General features: G+C 38.7%; 1 protein-coding gene across 4 annotated transcripts in view; it reads left to right on the forward strand.

Annotated features, from left to right (window-relative positions):
• Positions 1-20949, forward strand: part of TMPRSS7 (transmembrane serine protease 7) — a 33895-nt gene that overhangs the window by 11952 nt on the left and 994 nt on the right. Inside the window, exons 5-18 of one of the 4 annotated variants that reach the window (XM_035315151.1) lie at positions 303-370; positions 1318-1511; positions 2398-2436; positions 4853-5081; positions 6015-6145; positions 7555-7667; positions 9633-9739; positions 13594-13730; positions 14690-14797; positions 15469-15579; positions 16718-16834; positions 17470-17647; positions 17847-18120; positions 19574-19705. In XM_035315151.1, coding sequence (XP_035171042.1) covers positions 303-370; positions 1318-1511; positions 2398-2436; positions 4853-5081; positions 6015-6145; positions 7555-7667; positions 9633-9739; positions 13594-13730; positions 14690-14797; positions 15469-15579; positions 16718-16834; positions 17470-17647; positions 17847-18120; positions 19574-19705 — 1938 coding nt within the window. Of the gene's footprint in view, positions 1-302; positions 371-1317; positions 1512-2397; positions 2437-4852; positions 5082-6014; positions 6146-7554; positions 7668-9632; positions 9740-13593; positions 13731-14689; positions 14798-15468; positions 15580-16717; positions 16835-17469; positions 17648-17846; positions 18121-19568; positions 20157-20949 lie in introns of those variants that run through there. The other 3 variants (XM_035315152.1, XM_035315153.1, XM_035315150.1) reach the window with 3 other exon arrangements.

Below are 20949 nucleotides of genomic sequence, written 5' to 3' on the forward strand. Positions count from 1 at the left end.
ACACCCTTTCCAAAACCCATTTATCTGGGAGCAGCATTCGCTCTATGTGTCAGCTGGCCCCATGCAGAAGGCTTGGTGTTTGCTGGGGGCGCTGGAGCCGGCAGGGGTGTGTGGCAGAGCTGGCCCAGCTGTGTCTGCTGCTCTGCCCAGCCTGTCTGCTGTCCGTCTGGATGGGTGTGCTGATGGCTGCCTTCTGGCACAAGAGAGCGTTTCCCTGGGACATCTCAGGCACAGGATATCTTGAGGTATGCCTGACTTTCAACAGTGCTGAATCTTCACCAGCTTTCTACTTTCTCTTTCAGATGAACTTGGTTTATAGAACCTCCTCTTTCTCCAAGTTTTATAAGCAGGCCACTGTTTCAGAAGTCAGGTAAAAGTGTGGCAAACGTGTCTGTGTTTTTGCTGGATAGTGTAACGAGCCCACAGGACAAGCCCGTTTTTGTGGTTAGGATTTGATCTCTTTGGTATGTACTGATAGCAAAGTACACCTGTAACCTGTCCTAATTCCTTTCGTGTAAGTAAGGGCAAACTAAAATAATATAAATAGTTCTTTGTCAGATAAAAAGAAATTAAGGTGAATTTAAGGTAAACAGAAGTAATAAATTTAGCCACTTCAGCATGCTGCTAGAGCATAGGTCTATACTATTGTCATAGTTGGATGTATTTTATAGATAACGTTACTGATATAAAACTGTTTTATACTGATAGGGGTCTTTACATAGGGGAAGGGAGAAATCTCTGTGCTACAATAAAGTACATTTGCTTTAGTATTAAGCATGTGATTGATGTTAGAGGATCAAATATCCCAATTTTCATGAAAAAAAAAATAAGTTTTGGAACATAAGTTTCTGGATTATATCTGATAAAAAGGTCTTTCTCCCCACCAGGAAGACGAAGGTTGGGTGACCATATTCAGTCTCTGATATGTTACCTAAACAGTCTAGAAATTGGTTCTTGCATATTGCAGTGCACAGTGCCTAATGGTTCTTGCATATTGCAGATGCAACGAGATGCCTTCTTTTTCATTTCTGGAGATGGTAATTCTACCAGGTCTGTTATGCCTTTTAGGAGGTAATCCAGTTCTAACTCAAGGAAATGGGATGATTTTCACAGATCTCTATAGTCAGAAAGTCATCCCAGTGAACAACCCCATCTGGATGCTAGGCATGAGCATTGGGTATGTCAAAGCAACAGGGCAAGGTGTCAATGAGCCACGTTCTTCTAAATTTATATTTCAGATGCTTGTGTTAAGAATCTAGTCTTCAGAAAACTTTCAGCGTGATGGTAATCCATGGGATTTTATTATTATTATTTCAGTAATAACAATAATGGAGGCCTTCTTATTCACTTCTGGATCGTGTTTGTGGTACCGCAGCCAAAAGGCCAAGTGCTGTGTGAGGACTGCGTGGCTGCCATTTTAAAGGACTCCATTCAGACAAGCATCATTAACCGCACCTCAGTGGGAAGTCTTCAGGGCCTCGCGGTTGACATGGACTCCATTGTACTAAGCGGTTTGTAAAAGCATGTGTCCCTACTGTTGAAGAAATGCTTATTAACAACAAGTATTTATCTTGGAGTAGCAGATTTTATAAATATACCGAAGTCTTTATCTCATGCCTCTTATGGTGGGGCTGGTGGGAAGAAAAGAAAAGAACAGACTGGAGGTCACGTTAAATTACAAAATGGCTTTGTCACTGATGCAAAGCTTATGTTTCTAACTCAGGAGCGAAGCCTGACAACTCGTAGCCAGCTCAGATTTGGGTTAGGCTGCAACCTAAAACATATCAAAAGATGAAGTGTTTTATTCTATACAAGGATCAAACTTCAGCATCTCCATGGAAAATGGGATTGTTGTTACATTTCTGTTAGATTAAAACAAACAAACGAAAGCCATAAAGCTGCCTATTCATTAAACAATTTCTATATCCTGTGCTGTTTCTGTCTGTGGAAGAAATTAGCAAGACAGGTTCAAGAACCTGTTTAATCTAACTAGTTACAAAGTAGTGTATGATTTTCAGCTCTACGAACAAAGGATGGAACAAGCTTCATTTGAACAGCTCCATCCAACTGAACACTGAAAAAGAGTTTGTGGCCAAGGCTGGGGAAATCACTCCCTGGGTCCCTCTGCCTCAGGCTTTCAATTGAATCAGACTGCTTAATTGACCAGCAGTCCCCTCATCCCTCGGGCACTGAGGTTCTGCCTGGGGACATGGCTGCTGCTTCCAAGGATAGTAGCAGAATTTGTGGAGATGGTGCGGGCTTGGGCAGTCTCCGGCATCGAGAGCTGTTTTATTCTCTGTGCTTAGTGATAAGATTAAGGAAGCATGATCGAATCAAACACTGAATTCTGGATGTTGTGCATATTAGAAGACTCACAAAACCTTTTTTTCTATGCAGCAGGTCTTCGGTCAGATTATTGGTCAACAACAGGAACAGGTAATTCACCACCTGGCAGCTTTGTGGCAGAAGAATGGTGGAGAACAAAGCTCCTCATTCATGTCTTCAAACTCAAAGATATTGCTTAGTGTTAATTTAAAAGGGTTAAATTCTGCCTTGGTGTTTATATCCTGACTTGCTGTAAGAGGGACCAAGAGTCCTGTATATAGCAAATACATAAACTATCTGCCTTTAATTTGACTGAGAAACTTTGTCTGTGCCTGGTGGCAGGGTGGGAAATAAATTCAGTCACTCACTTTTTTGCTGTTCACTCTAACTTTTTCTAACCTGGGCAGCACTGAATTTGAATCTATTTTTTGGCTTTCACCCTAAACAATAGTAATACCTTTATCCATTTTTTATCGTCCTTTACTCCCTTTTCTCCAAGATTATGTTGTGCATTTCTTTTGATTGAGTTCTCTAGCAGAAGTTAGTCTAAGTAGCTCAACTTCTCCAGGTAATGGGAGATACTATTCATATACCTCCTTGGTTTTGTGTTCTACATCTCCCAGTGGGGTTCTTTGGTGGTGTGCAGAGACTTTACAAGAAGACATGCCCAGTCTAAAAGTACATCCCAGTTGTGTTCACTACTATGTGGAACAGATCATTGTGTTGTATTTTGAGGGCAATGGAGTAACTTTTTAATGAAGGTGTACCTAGTAATTGGTTTAGACTCAGCAGTGGGATGGAGGTTTTTTAAAGGATGGGTTGGATAAAGGACTTGTACAGATTCAGCTGGTGCAACTGACTTGCACTGCCACACTGTATGGCTGAGCAGGGTCTCTGGATAATGATTGTACCTAGCTTCGGTTTCAAACTGGTATGCTTACATTGCTTCTAGATTTAGGGTTGGCTCTGACTTACATGCACCATGCTTCACCAGCAGTGAGCTAGTCACATTGTTAATTGCATAGTAGCAATAAAGGCAGTCACATAATTCTACAGAGTTTCATATGATCAAAACTGGCTTTGTTAAGGCTGAGTAAACAAGCAGAAAAAAAGAAAACTATTATTAAAAGAAAAAAAGTTACTGGGAAATACAAAAGAAGAAGGAAGAACAATGGGTCAACCAAAGCTTTAAATAGTTACAACCGTAACTGAACTCAGAGAGCATGTGACTCTTACAAATTGTTCATAAGCATTTATAATTTTTTTTCAAGACTATAAATTAGAAGTGGAAGTCAGACAAAGCCTGCTATTTCCTGTCTTGGTTGACTCAAAGTAAACGTTGGCCTTTTAACTGCTAGTTAACAATTGATGGCAAAATTCCACAGTGCTCTAACTGATGTTCCACTATGGTAACTATTTCAGAGACTTGTTTCTGTAATAGGCAGAGATTCATGCAAATATTCACTTTGGGTCTTATTGTCCCTAATTTGCTCTTCTGTTTCTTCTCACCTTTTAAAGAGCTATGTTAAGAGCTCTAAGTATGACCAAACAAACAAACAAAAAAAACCCTAAGCTTTTTGTTGAATGGGAACTGGAACATCAAATTGAAACAAATGTGCTAATATATTTGATTTGAAAGCCACAACTGTATTAGCTTAATTAGAAAATTGGATGGAAGTAGGGTAATTTTCTGGTGACTCTTGTCTAAGTTATGACATAAATGGGATTTTGATTTTATTTTACTTCTTTTTTTTTTTTTTTTTTTTTTTTTTTTTAGTAAAACTGGGTTGTGTAGGCTAGTCTGTACTGCATATATTTCACAGTACTTCCATTTCTATCAGTGACTTCTAATGCTGCAAAAGTTTTCAGGATCTGACATGAGAAAATCCCAGTTCAAATTCCTTTTGACCTTGCTTTGAGCAGGAAGTTGAACAGTGAATCCTAGCATCCCTTACAACCTGAATTAATAGGTCATTCTGTTGTAGCACGTCTAGCTCATTTCACATAAAACATTGAGTAGCTTGATTTTTGAGTGGTACTCTATAAAACCTAAAGCAGTATGAAAATGTGTGTGTGTGTATATATATATAAATAAATATCCAAATACTTGTAGAGGAGAGCAGCTGATTTCTATCCTGACAGTAGATGAATGTTTCCCAGGGAACAACTGTTTAAGTCATTTATCCTCTGGAGGTTCCACAGAGATTTGTTAACAGCAAATATGTGTTGTACAAAATGGCAGTGCTTTGGTACCAGTACCCCTACAAGTTTTTATCTACAGTGCTGTTTGCCAAGCTCTGCAGCTTTATGATTAGACATTTCCTTGACCAGAGACTTGTAACTGAGATGAAAACAGTGAGCAGCACAGGCTACTTTGTTTTTCTGTTTCAATATGCTTTCATATGTTGCTTTACTTCATAATTATATATAGTTTTGTGTTTTTTTTTTTTGTTTTTTTTTTGTACTCCCATGCATGGATTTACCATTTTCAGAGCAGGTGTCCAGTGTTGAAAATATGTTTCCACAGGAACAAATTGTATGTATGATCTGCATGCTGATCGTCTACATGAGCACTTTCCTTTGGATATCCGTGCTACTTCAGGGGGAACAATCTGCTATCTTAAACTCATCGCATTAGTGGGCCATCTTATTCGTCTTTCAATAGTATCCCTTCAGATTGGAGCAGATAACTGCATCACTGACTCTCTAACCATTTATGACTCTCTGATGCCGATCAAACATAAGATACTGTACCGGTGAGTATAAATTTTAATTGAGAAGTCATTGAAGTTCTTTTTTTCTGAAGATTTGTCATCTGCCTTTTTTTAACCAAAATTAATTCCCCCCCCAGTGGAAAATTAATTAAAGAAACAGCTAAATATTCTTCAGATGCCATGTTATTCTTCAAATAGACTGTATCCTCACTTACATATCAAAATACGACAAGTTCAGAAATTACTGGGTGGAATTTTCTTTCTTTCCAAGAAACATGTTAACTAAAACAAATTGTCAAAATTTCCTCCTATAAGTGAACTTTTCCTCCCTATGAAGACTAGTGTTCTTAGGAAGCCTGAAGTTGTAAAACTAAGTATCCTGATTCTTTGTACATTTTTTTTTTTCTTCAGTGCCTTTTTAAGCTGCTTCATTTGAGTTGTTCAGACTGTTATTAAAATCTAGAGTTGAAACTGATGCGTCAAGGCATGTGAGCTACTACTTATTTTTATCTTTTATGATCTAGAATTTTAGTTTGGGAATTTTTGAATAAAATTCCTGGTAAATAATTCCATAGGACTCTGTCAGACTGAAAGGTGAGGGGAGCATCTCCATCAAGTGGGTGAAGAGCTCGGTGTTTTGACCCCTGAAAGCCTTTTCTCTGGCCTGTTGGTGTGTATATAAGCCTCAAAAGAGAGCCTTCCAGTCCTCTTAGAGATCTGTTCTCCAGTGACCTGAAACATTCACTGACTTCTCTGCAAAGCAGCAGATGATTTTCACTTACTAGTACCTGTACAGGTTTCCAGTGTTTCTAACTGGGCTTTTAAGAGGTACACTTCTGTGCATAAGAGCATGGATTTTTTTCCCCACTAGGCTTTGAAGTACATGAGTACTGTAGCAGTGGAAAGCAAAGAATGAGAGCAATGTATTGTTGATACAAATGGCTTAGATATGTACTCTCCATTCTTCCCCCTCAGAGCATGCGAGCCAGCCGATTCATTGGTGTCACTTGTGTCCACAAATAACCTCATGCTGGTAATGTTTAAGGCAGCACAGATAAATGAACAGAAGGAGTTCCATGGCTATTTTGAGGTCATTACACAAGAAAGTAGGTTTTTAATGTATTTGGAAATGCATTTATTGTATTATTTCTATCTCAGAGCCCTTCGTGGCTAGCACATTCCTAACTATGGATAAATGACTCCTTGCAAATATGTATCTCTGTTTTTTTCTCCCACGTTTTCTCTTCATCTCCTCTGTATTATTAACTGGCTGCCTTCCTCTTGAGTAATTTCAGCTGTTTGGATTAGCTGTCTATATGAAATACAAACATATAGAAGGCTGAAACCAACCCTGATTGAATTCAGTTGGTCAGGACTGCAGTGTGCCAGTAGATGGAGTTGTTATTCCAGGTGTGGCTGTGGTCTTTCTCCTACTTTGGGACTTGGTGATGATGTTAAAGGTGGAAATTGCTCAGCACTGAAAACTACTTTCAGAATACAAAGTTTCAGTAGCTCTGTCTGCCTTTTGCTATTGGTCTCTGCCTCATTAACACAAAGGATTCAGTGATGTTTGGTCATCAAGTCTCTCCTGCTTCTTATTGCTTTAAGCCTTAAGAAGTGGTTTGGTCATAATCACAAATAGCACAAGGAATGTCATCCGAGCAGCCCAAAGACAAAAGTATAACACATTCCAATACAAGGCAATTAGGCTGTAATTGAGCTGCTCAGAAAGGTGCTGCATTTTTCCAATGGTGAGAGAAAATAAGCACAGAAATATCATCATGAAAGTATGTGATGAATTCTGCATTATAAGTAATTTTAATTTCAGGGCTATATTTTTACTGTTTGTGTTTTGTTTGCTTTAATGTGTTGTCTTAATCCCTTAGTCATAAAAAGACATTTTGGCTTTTGGGAGGCTGATAAGATTAGCACACTGTCCATTCTTGTTCTAACTGGTTGCATTTTAAGACTAGAGATCCTCATGTACTACTGCGATGTGGATGCCTTGATGCGCAACACTGCTCACTGAGACTTGTTCACAGAACTGTCTTTAGTGAAATACCTGACAGAAAGCTTGACAATGTTTTCTCCTGGTCCTGTAGAGACAAAATAAAAGTCAACAGCCCTGTAAAGGCCTTTATCTAAAGAACAAAAAATCCCTTTATCATTCCCAAACCTTTGAGCTGAAATGAGAGGTTAGGGTAATTTCAGACAGTCTTAGAGCATCTAACAGACAATATGAACTTTCTGTTTTGTGAGAGGCACACTCAGAGTATCACAGCAAGCATTCCTAGACTTTTATGAGACTTATCTGTCTGTAGCATTGGATTTACAGTGAATTTATTACAACCTGAACCTAGATAAACATAACTCCGTAGCTGTCCTGTTTTACAGTGACACACTTGTGATAAAATTGAATGCCTAGCCCACTGAGTAGCTTAGTTTGAGATAGGTTAAGATTTACCAACTCTTGACTCTTTTTTTTATTATTATTTTTTATTATTTTTTCCCCTAGGGTGTGGAAAAGCAATAGCAACAAAAGAGAAGATTGACTATGAAGGGAGAATCACAAGTCCCTATTACCCAAGCTATTACCCTCCAAAATGTATTTGTGCATGGAACTTCCAGGTAATACAGATTTATTTCTCTCTAAGCAGTGTTACTTTTTTGGGGGGCATATAGTGCCTGTGTGCATAGAAAGAACAATTGAGTAGGGAGTAATCTGCATCCTCATAGATGTGGTACTTTAGAAATGGCACAGCTGAATAGCTGTTGTGCCCAGTTATTTTGTTTTCTTTGCCTTTATTCTTAACAAAGAACATAATTCCTAAGATGTCCTATTTATTACAAAGGTAAAGAGCTGAGATAAAATACGTTTTGATGTTCAGCTTACAGAATTGCTTCACTGAAGAGAATGCAAGACTTAAATTTTTTTCTTCCCCTCTTTCCAACCCCCAATATTTGTGTGTGTGGGGGGGAGACCAAAAATAAACTTTTGTGCTCTAACCTAGTTAGTACTGTTGTTTCTCTGTTAACTCCTATGTTATGCATAATAAATTGAATTTTTGTCTTCAAAGATGGTCTGTCCAATCAGCACAACCCCACAGACTTTTGTTGGTCTTTTTTTTTTTTTTTTTTTTTCCCTACATATACTTTTTCTGTGTCTTTTCAGGTACTTTCCTGAAAACAAATAACCAGAAATTTAAATTTAAGATAATTTTGTCACACCTTGTCTTGATGGTATTAGTCTCTTCCAGTTATCCCAGAAAATCTGATGGTAGGTTTTCTGATATTAGAAATGTAGCACCAGATGATCTTTGATTTATGGTTTCCCCATCACAGTCAAGTTATTTTAGTGCATTACAGTCATACTGTGATTGACTATGCAAAATCTCTATCCTTCTTTACTGGTTCAAATTCCAAGCTCACAATTTAATGTAGTAGTTCTTATTAGTCAGCTTTCAAATGTATAACATTATGCACTGCCTTAGCTCTCTTTTGTTTTCTGGATGGCCTCAAGAGCTTGTTCTTTCTATTAAGCGTTGCCCTTCTTCTCTGTGTGGTGTGGTGTCTCAAGTTATGAACAAAATTTATTTTGGGGAACTTTTCTGGTACCTGTTTGGTATCCAAGGGTTTTTTATTTCTAAAGAACAAGGCAATGGATACAATACAGCCTACTCTTTGCCCATCTTCTTAAGCTAGTGGTTGCCCAAGTAGAATTACAACAATTTGAATGAAGTCTATTTAACTAGGACCTAACTACTTTTCTCCCTATAGAAAACTAAGTCAATGACCTTTTTGCTAAACTTCATGTCCTCAGTTCAGCCTGGACTTCTGAGGGAAAGGCTGCCCAGTTTAGTCTTGGGAGTTGCCCATACTATTTCCTAAAACCATTTAATTTCCCCATAGTTCAATGTTGAAATTTCCCTCGTTTCCCATATTATATATTTCCTGTGAGAAAGAAGGAGAAGAATCTTCATTTCTGTATTCTTGCCCTGAATCAGCCCTTGCTTTTGCAAGACGTGGCCACGATCTTTTTAAAAGGTTCTGTTCCTTTTAATAAAAGAAGCTATAACTAATCATGAATCTTCATGATACTGCCAGTTAAAACATTCTGTAAAATACTAGCAAGTCCTTGGCTGAACAGGTGCTAGCAAAGACTACAATATTGTGGTAGAAATAACTCCCCGCATTCCCAAGGCAGTACAGGTATTCGGTACAGTATCTTAGCTAACAATCTGCTGGGGCTGTCTGTCCCTGCACAAGTAAATTTGGATACGTCTGAATGCTTTGATCTTGACACAAAAGCTGCCTTCTGTCCACAGCCAGTGGCTTTTTGAAGATGAAAGGGCTATTGGCCAGAGGGGAAGAGAGCCTGCAGCTGTGGTGGCCCTTTGCCAACCTTTCCTTTTGCTGAGGACTGAATAGCTGGCAGGTGTCTCAGGTGCTGGCTGTTGAGCTGGGGAAGTCAGCACAGCTCCCACAGCTTGGCACTGCCAAGCACTGTAGTTGCTGAGATAAGCCTAAAGACTTTAATGTGCTATATCCACAAAAGGAAAAGGAAGCCTGCCTGCACTGTCCTTCTTACAACAGACTCCACAGAAGAACCTTGGTATAGCTCTGAAGTTTCATAACTATACCATCAGTGAGAAGAATATTAAAGGCTGTGAACGAGGATGGTGGAAAATTAATGAACGCATGTAAGTACTTCTGCATGAGTTATTAAACTAAAATTACCAAAAGAAACTTTCCCATCACTACTGCAGTTCACTCGGAAAGTTTACACAAAGACAGAGATACTTCATTGGTGCCTCTTATAATTCTTGTTTCACTTTGGCTGATAATGTAACTGAATCTTCATAAATAGAATAATAAAAAAAAAAATCTAATGAAAAGTACCGAAAAGGTGAAAATAAGGGCCCTTGGTGCTCTCTTAAGGGAAAGGAATGGAAAGAGTGGGTGAAAATGGATGTCCCGTAAACCCTAACATAGTTTTGGGTTTTCTGAGATCACTGAATAAGGTCAGTAAAAAAAACAAACAAAAAAACTTTTAAGTGTAACTTAATCCTATGATTGCTCACGAGGATACTGAACCTAATTAACTTACCAGTGAAAAGGTATTACAATGAGATTATTGGGAGTAGAAGAGTAACTGCTGCTGCATTCCAGTCATGGGCTCTTGAAAGAGACACCACACAGATTGATTGCCAAGACATGCCATATTTAAGTGGTTTGCATTTAAATACTGCTTCTCTTGTTATTTTTTCATATATTTTTTCTACCCATTTTTTTTTCTGAAATTTTAAAAACCATCTTTCAGTCGCTGGATGATGAGGTGAGGCTAGATTTGGGAAGTTGGACTCTTTTTAAAAATTTTGTTCAAATGGAAACATCAATAAGATCAGACTTGAAACTGAATGTCTGAACTCGCTACTGGAACTAAGCCATAGCGTACTTAGATAGAGAGAGAAGTCAGTTTTCATGATGCTATCAGCATTATGTCTTGATAGCAATTGATGGCTGGACAACATGGGCATGAAAAAGAACAGTCAAAGCAGACAACATGGAACGTTTGTGTGTTTCTTTCAGTCTTCTTTTTATGGCATAATTGGAAGGATTTGAGATGTTAGAGATTGCTGAGAGATGCATCAAATAAAGGCAAAATCTGAAGAAAAAACTGATGATGGGCTTGTATTACAAAGATTCTCTCTATGAAAGACCAGCTTTCAAATAAGCCTACCGATTAAACATTTCACAGAATCAAATGTTGCAGTATGATCTTCCAAAATGCATCTGGGGCTAGTTTTGAAGTACTGCAAAAGAATGCATGCTTCTAATTTCTGTTGCTAGTTGCTGCTGATATAAGTAGGCCAATATGAATTTTCTTTAGAAAATGTATTTTTCACAGAAAAATGAGGCTTTTTTTTTCGGTGATCTTCATTTCTATGCTTACTTTCCATGGAAAATAACGACAAAGTATGAAACATTCTGAAATTTGCATTTTTCCCTCCAAACTGTAATGATTAATGAAATTGGGATGTGGAGGGAAGCAAACAGCAAAGCGCAAGTGTTTTTCAGCTCCCTGCAATTACAACTTAGAGTATGCACATTCTGCTACCTTGTGTCAAAAAGGTTAGGAAGATTCACGAAGTTGATCTTTGTAAAGTAGGACTGTGACCATGAATATGGTGCAGATAAGGTTTTTTTCAACCCTCTAGGGTCAGCTTTATCTAACCAGAGGCACTGAACATGACCATTCAGTTTGTTCGTGTCGTTATTCCAGAGGATGTGTGTTTGTTGATCTGCCCAGTTGGAAGAGTTGCAGCTGAATAACCACTTCAGCTAAAATTCTCATTTGCAGAGAGATCAGCTAGTCCCTGTGAGCAGAACATTAGAGATGTATGGGAGCTAAGAAATAGCCAGTGCTTTGTTTTGGTTTTAAATGCCTTGGTGCAATGTCCCACTTACCCCGCAACAGGGTGTGCGCATCTATTCATCCCTTGAAAAGGCAACCCACTCCCTGCTTCAGAGTATGTGACAGGATCGCCTTCATTATTTTCTTTCTTTAGCACTCCTGCAGAGTTACAGATGGTGCTTTGCAACTTCTGTTGGCCCTGGACCTGGAAAAAGGGCGAGGAAAGCACTAGTAGAAGGCTCACAGGGATATGCAGCTCTCCTGCAAACCCCCTAAGCATATGATATTTTTTACGGTGTACAAGATACAGCTTCCTTCGTCTAGCTGTCTCAGCTCTTCCATACATGGTCAGGAGCTTCCTCGATTGCTGGTGAGATGAGATTGAATTGACTGCTTCTCACCCACATTAAGCAGTCTGTGATTTTTTTTATATATGTTTTTTCGAGGTGGTGTTGAAGGTTTGTTGGAGAGAAGATGTGTCCCAGTAACTGACAGAAGGAGAAACAGAAAACATCTGTGGGTTAGTTAAGGAGAATCAGATGGCTTGCAAACCTGCTATGCACTTAGGCGGGCTGTTCTAGGCTGGGGACAGTGATGACATGACAGACACTAAAATGAGCGAGAAGATGACTTGCTGTAGCAGGAAGGTCTTCACTGTTAGCTTTGATAAATTTTGTTGTTGTTTCCTCGACAGTTAACTTTACTATAGTAGAAAGCTTTAAAACATTTCTTGACACTGTCTTCAGGATGTGTGAGAGCAGTCTCTTGTTATGCTCATTTATTTTTGACATTGTTGGAGTTATCTCCTAGACCTGTTAAAAGGATGTTTCATTTTCACAGAGTGAAACAAAGCACTTAGGGAAAATGTATGAGTAAGGGTGGCCACTCCCTATGGCATGCTTCAGTAGGTTGCAGAGGACATCAGACAACATCCATCCCCATGGAAATCGCTGTCCAGTTTCCCTGCATTCACTGATATGAAGATCAGCACTGAAACAATGCAATGGTTCCCCTTCATTCTCAGCTATCCTTTTGGCGTTGCCAAAATAAATGAGAAAAAGATTTACCTCAGGATAGTACTGCAGTAATACATAACAATAAAATAACTCATTTTGTTGTTCAAGATCACTTGAACTGCACTGGGTTCCTTTGCACTGCTGTCAAGGAAATGTATATGCTAAATGTGCCAAGAATCAATACAGCTACTTCTGTTCTTGTATCTATTTAGCCTAGTGAGGACTTCTCTTGACAGGAGTCTTGAAGCCACATGTCTTTCTTACAAGTGTTGAGTTTTGGGGTTGGTTTGGTGGTACAGAGGAGGTGGGCTTTTGTTTCTACTTCTTGTGCAACCTAAACTGTCTGTCTTCAAAGTTTTCCTAGACTTAAAATGGTCTCTACTTTTCAAACAATCATACAGCAACCTTCTCCTTTTAAAGAGTTTCTTTGTTTGTTGTTTTTCCTTAGCTAGAGTAGCATATAAATGCCAGTTGCAATGTATTTGGTATCTCTGATGAAGGTTCTTTTAGGTTTCTCCAAGTTAAGTGGCACCCAGGCAGAAGTTCAAGGAAGCTCTTTGCCAAAAGAATTGCTGTTTAACACAGATGCACATCCAAGGAATCTTTTGATCTAGCCTAGTTATTTGAAGACATGTCTTTCAAAGGTTAAACTTTGTGATCTTCATGGTATTAAGCTGGGTGGCTACCTAGAAGTATTTCTAGTTTCCCCAAATCTTTTTCCCTCTACCTCTAAAGTAGTCAGACCAATGCCCTGTGTGCTCATTTTTAGGAGCACTCCTCAAAATGAGAGCAGCTAAATTATGCTGCTTCCCCTTCCCACCAAATTGCTTATGCCTTTGCCAGAATTCAAATCTTCTGAAGGTAATTACCAGCAGTGTTGACAAAAGTACTATCTTTAGCAGTCTTCTCAACTTCCTGGTGAAACATTCTGCTTGAATGTGTGCGGGATATTGTACTGAGGAATGGTGGATCATGAGTAATGTTTTTCCGAACTTGGGTACTGTTTTAGATGTTGGTTCTTAATTAAAGCATGCTAGCTGACTGTATTGTAATGTTGATGTTAAAATTGTATGCAAGACAATCTTGATGTGAAGGCTGCCCTAGAACTTTTGATTTCTTTTAGGTACTGTGGTTACTATGTAGATCACCAAACAGTCTTTCATATTGCAAGCTCTGCTGTTAACATTGAGCTTCAGTGCAGTTCAAAGGTGTCAGAGAAGCCACTTCTGGTGGAGTACGGCAGCTATAACATCAGCCAGCGTAAGATGGACTTTTATTTTTTCAACCCATCTTTGTATTTCAGCCCTGTAAAGACAAACATTTCAGGTTCAGTGGGACTTAACTATATTTATGCAGGAAATTGTGATGTTGTGTTGATTTATTTGCTGATTTTACTTTTTTAGGTGACTAGCAAAGAACCTTTTATAGCACATCAAGGCTATGTGGTAAAGGCTTGTGGGCATGTGCAGCACGCTCTGTTTTCCTGTGCATACACAGTCTGTTCTCTTCTGCACAGCTCTTAAAGCTTCCTGTGTGGCCAGAGCAGGTGTGGGCCTGGTGAAATCCTCAAGCACCATATTAGCTTCTACCTGTGCCAATAGCTCTGCTAGCTATTTACTTCCTATTCAGTAAAACCTGAAAAAAATTAATATCATACACTGGAATCTGTCAGATGATATGTGTCAGTCAACTGGAGCCTGTTATTCCTATTTGCAAACAAAACTTTAGCAATGAAAATAATCTTCCTATTACCACAAAAAGCTCCAGGTAATGAACACAGTAATGAACTGTACTGAATAACCAATTGCTTATTCCAGCATTTCCATTGGTTTAAATGCTTTGTGTGCAAGCAGAAATCTGAGCTGAAAAACATCTCAAAGAGTTTCCAAAACTGTTTTCCAACCATCAGATTTTTCAAGTCCCAAAACAGGCAACTATTTATTGAAACTTTTTCCTATGTTAGTCTTAAAAACATTGATGTTAAAGTAGTAGAGAAACCATGTTTTTTAGTCATAGCTATTTACCACACTAGAGCTCTTTTATGCATTGAATATCTGTGGAGTATGTAAAAAGATGCTAACTTAATGACTTTATGTTAAAAGTCATGTAATTCATAAGTCACCTTAATACAGTATACTAACTTAGTGGTTATTGAAAGTGAGAGTGTCCTTTAGAAGAAGGCATTCAATGCTGCGTTGTTGTTGTTGTTAAACCTCCAGCATGTCCACCTGGATATTTCAAGTGCTCCACTGGCTTATGCATCCAGCAGATGCAGCGCTGTGATGGGATAAACAATTGCTTTGATGAAAGTGATGAACTCTTTTGTGGTTTGTATTCATTTACTAGAGATCTGGATGCAAAACCCCCTAAATGTATTCTTTAGTCTGAAGTCTTAGCAGGCAGCTAAAAAAGGTGAAACTTTTTTTTTTTTTTTTTTTTTTTGGAGGGGGGGGGGGGAGGGGGTTGTCAGGGGAAGAAAAGATGTTTCCAGCTTTCTTTGAGTTTTCAGGTTCAGACTATCAGTTGGTATCTTGCATGTTTAATTCATAATTCATCAGCACAGGAAAGAACTAAGAATGAAGAAGGTATGACATAGAAAAGCAAGAGGAAGAGAATTAATGTGCAAGAATAATTGTAAGAGGTTGGAATCCAGGTTTTCCTTCTGTGATAAATGCTTATGAAGTTGCATCCGATTTTTGAGATGAATTATTTTCATGAGGAAATGACAAATTGTGGTGGATAGAATAGATGAGAGGATGAGAGTGATGATAAATGTCAGTGGTTGAAAGAGAATGAGCCACTCCACTTGGGGCAATGTGTGAACTGGAATGGGTTACTGAAGTCTTTTTGCACTTCATTTTCTCTATGCATAATGCAACACTCATACTCGTCCTTCTAGAGTGCAATGAGCTATGAAAGTGATACCTGGACACGGTCAGAAGGGTAGTGTTAGCATTACAAGTATGCTTCTGAAACTGATTTGACTCATGTTTTAAAGTTGTCCCTGAGTGGAACTGTAACTCCAGCTTTGCGATACAGGATAACTTGCTTGCCTGCAATGGAGTAAGTGATTGTGAGAATGGAAATGATGAGCAGAACTGTACCAACAGTAAGGCTACTCTTTTTGTTGTTGTTGTTTTTTCTTCCTCTCCTTCTATCATTTATTCAATCTTGATTTAAGTGCTTGATGTAGTATTCAAAGAGTTAAGAGGCACTATCAAATCTAACACAGGATATATAATTCTGTTCAGTTTTCTGATATGCTTGTAAACAAACACTTATTGATTTAAACTTTTTTATTATTATTATTTTTTTTTTTTTTAAATGAGATCATAAACATCAATTTCTGTTGAAATACTAGCACAAATGGGGATCTAGAAACCTAAAGTTTGATTCCCAGATTTTATCTCCCTAAAGCAAAATTTCTGCAAATGATTTCCTGGATCTGTTTTACCATCTGTAAAATAACTATAAAGACAACTGTTTTTTTGGAAGTTTTCAGGCTTATAAGGCTAATGTCTTTTAAAATGCAGTGTAAGTGTAAGTCTGGCAGTAGGCACAGGAGAGTTTTCAATCTGCTGTTTCTTTAACTTAGAACCAACGGACACCATGACATGTGAGAGGGAGCCCAACCAAGAAGTGCTGCAAGTTTTTAAAGAAACGTTTTAAAAGAAATGTTGATATGTATGACCTTTTTAACCTTGACAGTCTGTGTAAATGGTTACAGGGTATTTCTTTATGTTAAGAAGAAAAACAGACTCCTTTTCATTGGAATCCTTTATTGCAAGCCACAGAGAAATAGGAAAACACCAGGGTTGGGAATGCAGTTTAACTGGCTGTAATTAGTAGGATGGCTTTCACTGCCATCTTTTGTTTCATAGGTAATGCTGAGATATAAAGAGGGTTTCTTTCCAGAGTACTGGATGTTCTTCTCTTTCTTGCCTAGCACTTACTCTATTGGCAAGTTTTTGATAGTATACCTATGCTCACTAGTGCTTTGAGAAGAGAGAAGAGGAAATCCATGTTCAAAAACACTGCCAGCTTGATACAGGCACTAGTTTAGATGCAGCTCTATTTGAGTAGCTTGTTCAACTTAAAGGCTGGCTTAAGCCATCCCAGACCAAGTGCTTTCTTTGTACGTTCCCTACTGCCTGTTGATACATGTATGAATTTCATCTATGCAGATGTGTAGACACATAAACCTGGTCCAATATACTTCCTTTTTTTTTCCCACACAACTATTTCAGGTATTCCTTGCACCAATCACACATTTAAGTGCAGGAATAACATATGCATTAAGAAACAAAATGCAAAATGCGATGGGACCGTGGACTGTACTGATGGAAGTGATGAAAGCAGCTGTAGTAAGTCCTTCCCACTTGTTTGAACTTCAAAACTTTCACACTTGAAAGTCTTTTTATTTCTTCCTCTTTTGGAGTTTGTATAATTCATACAGCAGCACATCGTTTTTTATTGTATCTGCTCAGCGATAGCAGGGTAACAGTGGTGACCGAACTCCGAATACATAGCTGATACTATAAGTATCTTTCTCATACTCATTTTTGGCTGGAAATAAGTATGCAAATGCTCCTGCACGTCCTTCCCTCCAGAAGCACTCCTTTCAGTTCAGGACTAACTGAGATGAGTAGAAAAAAGAGATGAGGGATTGTCTGTTCTTACATATTAATTGTGATGCTTGTTAAATCAATGGATCCTCTGACATTTCTGACACAAGAAAGAGTTAGAGGCCAATTTCTATGGCAGAGCTAGAATAGAAAGTTTTATTTCCCAGGCCAGTGCCTTTTCTTTTTTTTTTTTTATGGTTTCATCTGTTGTTTCAGGAACAGACTAGATGGATAGGCAAGTTTTCTGATCAGGGCAAGGAAATGAACTTTAAAATGTTTTAAAGTGCAAGATCCTTCTATGCATTATGTGGGAAGCACTCCCATTAAAGGAAAGCACACAGGACAGAGATAGTAACCTGAAATATCCCTTTCAGGCTGTGGCAGCAGCAAGAGCAGCAATCTCATCTCTCGGATTGTAGGTGGTACAAACACAAAGGAAGGTGAATGGCCATGGCAGGTCAGCCTCCATTTTGTGGGAGCTGCTTACTGTGGGGCATCAGTGATATCAAAAGAATGGCTTGTATCTGCAGCTCACTGCTTTCAAGGAAGCAAGTAAGCAGTCTTCCTTCCGGCGGCCCCCCCCCCCAACCCTATCCGAAATATCACTAGTGTTCTGGAACACTTTTAGCTTCCAGAGTTTGAACTGTACTAAGCTGTGATGTGCCCTTGTTTCCTTGGCCCGCTGTTGGGGAAGGTGATGCATTGTGGGGTACTTTTTGAAGAGGTGGTGTGTGTTTTTGCTCCCAACCAGGCTGGCTGACCCCAGAGCATGGCGTGCTCACTTGGGGATGCAAACACGAGGCCGTGCAAAGTTTGTATCTGCTGTGAGACGGATCATTGTCCACGAATACTACAATAGCAGGAACTACGACTATGACATTGCATTGCTGCAGTTGAGCAAACCATGGCCAGATGCAATGAGCCATGTCATTCAACCAATCTGCGTACCTCCATTTTCACACAAAGTCCGCAGTGGTGACAAATGTTGGATAACAGGCTGGGGCCAGAAGCAGGAAGTGGGTGAGTTTAATACCATCAGTTGAATTAACTTTTTCTTCCCGGGGTGATCAGCTGCAGGTTTGGGCAATAGTATGGTGGTCACCAGTACCTATGTGCTCTTGGGTGGGCTCCATGATGTCGGCAGCCCAGTCAGCCTATGCCTGGAAGCCAAGATTTGACTTTGAACTGCCCCCAGATGAGGAAACACAGGTGTGAACACTTCCCCCAGCATCAGTTATGTAACCTCCACCACACCAAACCTCCAGTCTGCTGGGATGGGCCTGACTTAGGTGGTTTGCCTGCACCTGCAGGGCTGCCCTGCTCTGGCTTCACCTGCAATCTTAGGGTGACTGTCTCCCTGATGTACCTCTGCTCTCTGATGAGAGTGAGAGAAGCAAACATGTGGTGAGGTGTAGAAGCAAGGAGGCAGCCTCCAGTATTTTGACGTGATGCTCTAAGCCAGAATCACCATCTTCAAAATCACGTTTGGGCTCTGCAAATAGCTGTGAGAGAATTTATGGTTGTGAACCAAGTACAAGCACCATCCTAGGTAAGGATTTTGATACAAAAGTGTGGTATGCTCTTGCCTTGACCTATTCCTCATCTAGGAAATTTTAAAACATGATGATTTGAAAGATAAACATGATGCCTCAAAAAGGAGAGCAAGAAGTGTTCTTTTCCTTTTGCTCCCTTCTTTCCCTCTTCTTTCTTTTCATATTTTCCCCTCCTTTTTCTTCATCAGTTTACATAATTTGTCAAATCAGTCATTTAAATGTAAGTTTATTTTAGTATGTACTACAACCTGAAACAAACCTGAAACTTGCACATTTGAATATGTTGGTGAAATTTCTTTGGCTATACCCTTTTTTTGAGGGGACCTTATGTTATTATTACAGCTTTTGTGCTGAAAGGACAGAATTACTCAGTTTAATTTTGCTTTACCAAAAATGTTTATTTTGCAGAAAATATGTCTTTTAACACAACATTTGGGTAGAGAACGCAGAATTTGAGATATGTCTAAACTTTTCAACTGTCTAAAGAGAGTTTTGTTGTGTAACACTGATCTGTGATTTTAGTTTTGGATCTTGCCTCTTCAAACCCACCACCCTAATTGCAGATCCATCATGTTAAAATCCAAATAGCTTTATAAAATTCAATTTTTTTCCCAAAGAAGAATCTTCCCAAATTAGTAAATCTTGAGACATTTTGCAAAAGGCATTACAAAAGGCTTTTTGGCTAACCCTAATGATTAGCCATGGTCTTTGGTGTGGCCAAAGGGACCCTGATCATGTTACACAAATGCCTGATAGAAGAGGCTTTCTGTGCATTTGGGAGTTAGTTGTTTACAATCCGGAACAGCTTGGAGTTCAAAAGTATGTGGGGATATTTTTCAAAGATTTCTTGATTTTGCCTTAACTAGACAAGTAATATGTTAAGCTCTGTTGAATCATCCTTCTTTCAATTTGTTTTCCAGGTGAGGAAAGTGCTGAGATTCTTCAGAAAGCAGAAGTAGAAATTATCGACCAATCATTATGTCATTCCACATATGGGATTATCACAGCTAGGATGTTTTGTGCAGGACTAATGTCTGGAAAAAGAGATGGGTGCAAAGTATGTATCATATCACTCTTCACATAGTTTTTGTCTTTCATTATTGCATGATGAGATGTTACAACTTAGTGGCAAACCACCACGTGGTATGTATGGTTTGGTTCTGAAACACAGCTATGTAAAAGAGCTGTTTAATAGCCAGTCTGTCATTTGGGTATTCTCAGAGTTTTGCTGTTTTGTGTGAATGAATAGCTTTGTGAAGTTTCAGTTGTAGGCCTAAGTCCAATGGATTTGCAAGTCCTAAAAGCATGATTAAGGTAGGCTGTTTCTGTCAAGAGGGTCTCTAAACTGAAAAAAGAAATGGAGAAGCTAGCTTGTCTCATTTTAGGATCCCTTCCCCCTATTGAAATACAGGGCTGTCTGATGAGATGCAGAAAACTAGACATAAAATTTCAAATGTATAATAATTTTTCTGATCTGGCAATGCTGTGAGATAATAAATGTGAAATTCTGAATTTACTTCTCATTTATTTTGCTGGGCAAAATTGCCTTTTTTTTTTTTTTAATAATGGAAATCTGGTATCTTCAAGGTGTTCTAGCTTTCACTGCTCTATATAAAAGTGAGAGATCACAATGGTTCTCGTGGCAAGTAATATCTTAGAAAACACTAAGAGTATAATGCACTGGCTGTTTATTAGCAGCTCATGAAATTTTACAGCAAGCATCATTTTCATTTAACTGGAGAATCTTGTTTCTTTAGCTGTCTTTTTGGGCACTCAAGACAGCCAATGAAAGGCATAATTTGGAGGTTGTGTGGTTGCATTTCTGTAAAGAAAAATGATGTCTGAATATGTCTGGCAGTTATTAGAGGTGATTTGTGTGATTTATGTTTTGTGAAAAACGCTGCTGTTCCAATTTCTTTTTTGTCCCAGTAATTAAAAAATCAATTGAATGCACAACTCTATAAATGCAATATCTTAATTGTCAAGCATGAAAAAAAGGATCTTCTATGTGAAATCTTTAATTTTATGAGAATTCAGGATGATCATAGAATATCCTACAATCCTGTAAAAGTAAAAGCAAAAGAGTTCACTGGCTGTAACAGAAAATATGTGTAGAAGGAAAGCACTTCCTTTTCAAACATCTAAATCTTACCAGCTCAGATTTTGCTTTTGTAAATACTTTTTTACGTTCAATGCTTTGGTAAAGCTCAGTTTACTAACAGCTTTTTCAGGGGAATTGTTTCTACAAGAGTCTTACAAGGAAGTAAAAGATTGATCCAAGAGACTTTCCCCAGATGGTGG

The sequence above is a fragment of the Oxyura jamaicensis genome, chromosome 1 (assembly GCF_011077185.1).
Source record: "Oxyura jamaicensis isolate SHBP4307 breed ruddy duck chromosome 1, BPBGC_Ojam_1.0, whole genome shotgun sequence".
Lineage (NCBI taxonomy): Eukaryota > Metazoa > Chordata > Aves > Anseriformes > Anatidae > Oxyura > Oxyura jamaicensis.